The sequence below is a fragment of the Pinus tabuliformis genome, chromosome 4_1 (assembly GCF_031772625.1).
Source record: "Pinus tabuliformis cultivar Carrire ecotype Pingquan chromosome 4_1, CPIR1, whole genome shotgun sequence".
Lineage (NCBI taxonomy): Eukaryota > Viridiplantae > Streptophyta > Pinopsida > Pinales > Pinaceae > Pinus > Pinus tabuliformis.
In genome coordinates this window covers 420566610-420574010 of record NC_142303.1, presented here as the reverse complement: position 1 = coordinate 420574010, position 7401 = coordinate 420566610, and the positions used below count along the sequence as shown (strand labels likewise).

The following is a 7401-nucleotide window of genomic DNA, read 5'->3' as shown; positions in this document are numbered from 1 at the left end:
AGAATAAAAAACCCTCTATAGTGCCCTCTATCATCATGCACTGATTAACATCCTCATAGAAGCACACCTAGAAGCCAAATGAGATAATTGGAATTTTTTTAGTTTGAAATCACTTGTTAGGAGCCCAGGAAGAGGAAACAAGTATAAAGGTCAAAATAAATCGACGAAGGTCACTCTCAAACCCTAACCCTGAAGAAGAAAGTGAAAAGGAGGGTTCAACTCTTAATGAAACAGAGGCATTAGAAGACCCATTTGAAGATGACACTCCTCTCTCTTAGTTTTTGGAAAAGTTTAAACAGAAAAATGAAAAAGAAAATGTTAGAAGAAAGAAAGCCAACTCAAGTGTCAAGCTACTTGAAGAAAAAGTTGAAGAACCAGAGGATAAGAAACAGGGAAAAACCAACAAAAGGAAAAGAATCCAAAACATTGAAAAGTCAAGGATGAAGTTGAGAAGAAGCAAGCGAATTTCTAACTTTCAAATGTGCAATCTCCTCAGGTCTTTGATCTTGAAGAAGATAATTATAGGACACCACCTCAAGCCCTGATTTCGACAAGGAAGACACGAGATATTGATCCAGTACAACAAGAAATCAATGATTATGTGGAATCTTTAGAGAAAAGAGCACAACAAAAGGTAGGTTCTTCTTCTCAAAATCAAGGAAATATATTCAATTAAGAAACCCCTTTGTCGGATGGAGACGGGACGGGAGAAAACATGCGTTGGATTAGGTTAGGGTTACTGAACCCTCTGCAGCTGCTGAACCGCGATGCCCTCCGTTTACCCGCCTTTCTTTGTTACCGTCTTTACCTTAACCGCCGTGAACCCTGTCGCTTTCGTGCTGGAAGTTTAATCGAAGGGGCGTTTCTGTGCCGCGACATCCGGTAACATTCTGTGGCGGTTTGGAACTGCCCTGCACGGTCCGTTAACTGTGAACTGTCGTTTTCTCCGGGTTTCTCTACTCACCGAGGTGTCCGCCATTCCGAGACGCAACTGGCAATGGAGGATCTAGAAGCCGTTGATTATTCAGCTGACCCGTTGGAAGGGGTCTCCATCTGGCGCTCACCCTTTGCCACATCAGAAGGTATGTTCAGTTCAGGCCTCTCCGAAAATTTCTCTCCGTTTTCGCTTGGTGATCAGTCGAGGTCTTATCCTGTGGTCCTCCCGGATGTACCACCGACCTGGCCGGCCCTCTCTACTCCCCCACACTCTCTGGCAACCCTCGGTTTCGTTTCCGGCTGCCTAAACCCTAACCCTGGTTTTGAACCTCCGGCATCTGGCTCCTTTTCCCGACCGCTACATAACCCTTCCCTGCCCTCTTCCTCAGCCGGACTCACGGGCTCTCTTGGTCCTTCTTCCAGAAGTTTCACCTCCGTACCACCGCTCTCGGGCCCCCCTTTTGTTTCAGGCATCTGTGACCCCTCCTCCTCTCATCAGATCCCGGCACCGTTGAACGTTACCGCCCCTCCCCCCGGTCGCCCTCAGAACATTCCCCCCCCTCGGGGCCCTAAAAGGAAATACAAGTGCTTCAAATCCAAGGAGGACGATATCTTTCTCAGACTGGAGGAGGACATCCAGTGGGGAGAGACAATGGATTTTGCAGATCGAGTACTGGTCGGGCGCATCAGGGGTCGAAGCTACTCGACAGCACGTTTGAAGACCTGGGCAGCTGAAGTTTGGGGCCATCATTTGGTGGACATCCCTTTCGTGCAAACCTTCGTGAGGGGATGGTTCGCATTGAGGTTCACTCGTGCTAATCATACCAACTGGGTTTTGTCCTCCTACTGGCACTTTGAACATGCCCCGGTGCTCCTTAAGAGATGGACTCCATTATTTGACCCCGAGACTGAACAGATAGGCATTGGACCCGTATGGATTCGGCTCCCAGGGTTACCTCTTCAATACTGGTCAGAAGATATCTTCAGGAGAATCGGCAATGCCATTGGCACCTTCATGGACTACGACAAATCCTACCAGCAGACTGGCATGATGGCTTATGCCAGGATACTCATTAACCTGGACACCAGGGGAGGACTACAAGAGTTCATTACCATTCAATGGAGAGACACGGCATGCAAACAGATCATCGACTATGAAGGCATTCCCTATCGCTGCCGTAGATGCCACAAAGTGGGACATCTATACAGGGACTGCCCACTCCTTCGGAAAGCGGTGAGGAATGACAAGGATGGAGTGGCCGATCAACCCCTGGAAAACTCCCCCAGGCTGCATCTAGTGCAGAATCAAGAGGAACAAGTGCACACTCAGGATGTTGGTGAACCCCGGAGCTCTCCAGAGGCAGCAGACACTGCTATAGTCTCCACTGCTCCTCCTCCTTCATCATCAGCACCTGTGCATCCAGCGACTGAACAAGCGGGCACTGCGACAACGGGTAAGTCTTATTCACTCCCCTCTCCGATACCACCTATTTCTTGCATATCATTGGGCATTTCATCTCAGTACATTATTAGCTCTGATCCTATCTCCGCTCTATCATCTCCTGTAACACACCGTTACCCCCAGGGCTTACACACTCACTCATCTCTCATTTGCTCCCTCCCGCTTCCTTCACCGGTGGCCCCCCCTTCGCTGATCACATCATCCCTCGCATCCCTCTCCTTTCTTTCGACCCAGACATCCCCCCGTTATTCTCTTCGATCCCGCACGAAGGACAGAGGTCTTGATGTCGTTGGACTCGACCCTGTGAACGCTCCTATCACCCTTAAGAACTCCCGTGGTCGACCCTCCCGCATTACCAAAGCAAGACACACTGCAGATGAAGAGGTTGCCCTTGGGCGACAGCAAACTATCTTCAGGGCCCTTAGAGTGAAGGATGGCCCTCTATCCCTCCCCACATGAAGATACTATCCTTCAATTGCCGTGGGTTTGCTAGTTCAGCCAAAAAACTAGCGCTCAGGAGACTGCTCATCTCATCTCAGCTGGACATTATATTTCTGCAAGAAACTCTCTGTTTGGTCGAACCTCTTATCCACACCCTCACCTCCTGGCTTCCTAACTGGACCTTCCATGCACTGGATGCGTCCGGGCGATCCGGTGGTTTGGCTATTGGGGTTTGTAACAGAGCTTTGGAGATCCGGAACATTTGGGGAGGTAGGGGTTACATTGGTCTAGACATATTCGCTCACTCTGTAGCGATGGACATTCGTATCATCAATGTCTATGGCCCTTGTGCTGACCGAGCCAACTACTGGCGGTCCTTACTGGAATCTGAATTACTTCAAGCAGACAACATCATACTTGGCGGTGATTTAAATTTTTCCCTTGGATTCTGCGAGTCATGGGGGCACATGGCGCAGGTCGATTCCCTCACAGATACATTATCCAGCCTACTAGAGGAACACCAGTGGGTGGATATTCCATCTGCTAGATTACAGTACACCTGGTCAAATAACAGAAGTGGAGAACAAAGCTTGGCCAGAAGACTCGACAGATTCCTTATTAAGGAGACACTGATTAACAGTCTCCCCAGAATTCGCCAATGGGTCGGAACGGGAGGCATATCCGATCATCGGCCTATATTCTTAGAAGCAGAGGACTTTAATCACAAAATCAAAAGCCCCTTCAAGTTTAATGCCTCTTGGTTACAGGACCCCTCTTATATACAATTGGTTCATAATTATTGGCAGAACAACCTCATCAGGGAAGATGAGGATCTCTCAGCGGGCTTCGTTAGAAAACTAACTGAACTCAAGCAGATTTCTAAAAACTGGGCTCATCAAAAGCGCATCCAAGATAATCAAACTCTGAAAGAGGCGGAAAGAGTCATTGCTGAGTTCGAGGATTCATCATCTGGGACCTTCCCCACCCCTGAAAGCAAGGAGCAGTACACCTCACTTATAGCGAAGCGCTCTCAAATTCTGAAAGAAAGAGAAGAAAGCTGGAGGCTTAGAAGCAGGGCTATTTGGCTCACAGAGGGGGATGATAATACTAAATTTTATCATAAATTTTCCAATGGTCGCAAAGCCATCAACACTATATGGGAGTTAAGAGATGAACGAGGTCACCCTGTTTCATCACAACAGAACCTGGCCAGACTGGCCACAGAGCACTTTAGGGGCATATATAAAGCTCCTGGAGACATTAATATCTTGGAGATCATGAGGGTGGCTGAACTTTTCCCCAGATATGTTGAACAGGAAGAGTCAGATGATCTACTGAAGGAAGTGACCATGGAAGAATTGGAGGCTACTTTGAAATGGTTTAAAAAAGATAAAAGCCCCGGCCCAGATGGGTGGTCCATTGAATTCTACATCGCATTCTTCGAAATCCTGGGAAACGACCTTCTGAAGATTGTAGAGGATAGCAGAAGGAGGGGCAGAATATCCTCTGCTATTAAATCCACCTTCATCGCCCTAATCCCCAAATCCAATGCCCCGGTCTCTTTCGATGACTTTCGCCCCATTTCTCTCTGTAATTGCCTCTATAAGATCATTGCCAAGATAATTGCCAACCGCCTCAAACCCATACTCTCGCAGCACATATCCTCTGAACAATTCGCCTTCTTGCATCACAGACAGATCCACGAGGCTATAGCCACTGCTCAAGAACTCATGCACTCCATGCAGATTAAAAAGCAGAAGGGAATGATTCTAAAAGTGGATCTGTCCAAGGCTTTTGACAGAACAAACTGGTTGTATTTAAGGTTGCTGCTAACACATCTTGGTTTCCCCTATGAATTTATCAAATGGACGATGAGCTGCATCACCGATGTATCATATAGTGTGCTACTCAATGGGGAAGCTACTTCATTCTTTACTTCAGAGAGAGGACTTAGACAGGGATGTCCGCTCTCACCTCTGCTGTTCTTGCTTATTATGGAAGGATTAAGTAGAGTTATCTCATCAGCTTGAGATAGGCATCTATTGACTGGCATTAAACTTGCGGATAATTTCTACCTCACTCATCTGTTATTTGTTGATGACATCCTGATCTTCTTGAATGGCAGCATTGGGGACTCCACTACCCTTCATAACTCCATTCTTCTCTTCCAGCAAGCTACAGGAATGAAGATCAATGATAATAAGTCCACGATTACTACAGTTGGCTGCTCTATTCATGAAACCGCCTTTGCTACACAGCGCTTCCCCTTTATCAATTTGAATCTGACGGATGGTATAAAGTACCTCGGTTTTAGACTAAAACCTATTGGTTACAGAATAGCAGACTGGTTATGGCTCATAGCTAAAGTGGAAAAGAGGCTACAGGTATGGTACCACAAATATCTCTCTCGTGCAGGCAGATTGGTCCTTATTAAAGTTGTGATTGAAGCCACACCAGTCTATTGGATGGCCCTAGCCTGGATACCTAAGGGCATATTGAATAGGCTACAAAGTATTTGCTGCAGATTTCTTTGGAAAGGTCACCAGCCGGGAAGGCTCTTCGCCTGGGTCAAATGGGATACCATCGCCAAACCCAAGCGCTGGGGGGGATGGGGTATAAAGAGGCTCGACCTTTTCTCCAGAGCACTGGCAGCCAAACTTGGGTGGCAGCTTCTCACCTCGAATGGTCTATGGACTCGAGTTGCATATGCAAAATATATCAAGCCTCAGAACGTTTTGGACTGGATCTGTACACAACAAGGAACTAATCAAAACATTTCCAATATCTGGAAAGCGGTTATAGGCACCTTACCTCTGCTACGAGAAGGAATCACTTGGCGCATTAAGGAAGGTAATGCAGTGCGCATTGGTCTGGACCCGTGGGTCGGATGTGGAAATGCCCACAGGTTATCGGCTGACCTTATAAGGCACCTTCATAACAGAGGGATTACGCACATTAAGCACATTGGAGATAATGAAAACTCCTCTTTCCTCCAGCAAGCATGGACTACCGCTCAAGTGTTAGAAATTCCTGAACAGTGGCAGAACGAATGGTTGGAGTATACGGATGCACTCACTCAAGCTCACATCAGGCTCACAGAAGGACCTGATGAGATCATCTGGGCCTTTGCCAAGCATGGAGCATACGCCCCGAAGCTAGGATATTTAAGGCTCATGGAACCTTATAGGCCCCCGGATATTCATCCCACCTGGAAAGCGCTCTGGAAACTTAAGTCGGCTCCTCGCACGCGATTATTGATGTGGAACATTCTATTTGACAAAATCCCTACAGGCACCAATCTCATGAAGAGATCTTTTTATGGACCTTTTCGTTGCCACTTATGCCAAGGGGAGGAAGAAAGCACAGATCATTTGTTCTTAAATTGCAGCACTACTCTACAGTTTTGGCAATCCCTCACCTCACACTATCCGCATTTGAAAAATTGGCAAGGTAACAACCTCATGGAAGCATGGAATAACTGGTGCCAAAATCACACTGGGAAATCTATCAACATTCCTCTGCTGGCCTGCTGGGCTGTTTGGATCGCGCGCAATCAGGCTATCTTTAATCTCAAAGCCCCACACTGGCCCACTATATTACACCATACGATTGCTGACTTTAACATGATACCTGAAGAGGAATCCACTGCCCCACCTCGTATCATTAGACCTGTGAACATCGACAAATCAAAGCCATGGGCATTCTTTGATGGCTCGGCACAAGATGCGGGCTGTGGGGGAGGAGCAATACTCTATCTCAATGAAATGCACTGCTACAAGATACAAATAAAACTAGGCAGAGGCACCAATAACTTTGCTGAACTGTGCACGGCTAAACACATCATACACTTTGCTATCCATAAACAATGCAGACACCTTCAGCTGTTTGGAGACTCTAAAATTGTTTGCAATTGGCTGAATGATGCATCTCATTGTCATGCATTTTCATTGAGACACATTCTAGATGAAGCTAAAAGACTGACTGCTTCCTTTGAATCATTTGTCTGTCGACACGTTTACAGGGAACAGAACACCGTCGCCGACCAGCTCTCCAAAGAGGCAGCGCACAGACAAGGAGATGACTGGTTGATCCAGGAGGAAATCGACGGAACTTACTATCAGCACTACCACAGACCTTTTGATGATCATATGGGAGATGGGCTATAAATCCCACACACTTTCAGTACCATTTTTGTTTATAGCATGTATATATTTCTACTGTCTAGTCATGAGTACAACTCTACTTTTTTGATATTATCAACATATATATAGCTCTCTGCACAGAGCATGGACACAATTTTGATCACTGCTAGTTTTACTGTTTTGATAATGCTCCCTGCGTGGAGACAACTTGGTTCCTCTTCCTAGATTTACAGACTATGAACTTGACAGGCACTGCTGCCTCCATATGAATATGCTTCGGCATCTACAAAATGTAATTTCTCAATACTAATAGAAATTACGACTTTTTCCCAGGGGAAAAAAAAAAAGAAACCCCTTTGTCAGATAACATTCCTGAAAGAGAATACATAATTGAGGATGTTTTAAAGCAAGATGTATATG

The 7401-nt window shown here is 46.4% G+C and overlaps 1 protein-coding gene across 1 annotated transcript; it reads left to right on the top strand.

Moving 5' to 3' along the window:
• The first annotated feature begins 1588 nt into the window (after positions 1 to 1588).
• Positions 1589 to 7005, top strand: LOC149176100 (uncharacterized). The gene is made up of 4 exons (XM_089421345.1): positions 1589 to 2390; positions 2897 to 4649; positions 4965 to 6662; positions 6861 to 7005. The coding sequence occupies exons 1-4, from the start codon at positions 1589 to 1591 to the stop codon at positions 7003 to 7005; spliced, it is 4398 nt and encodes a 1465-aa protein (XP_089277471.1).
• Positions 7006 to 7401: the final 396 nt, after the last annotated feature.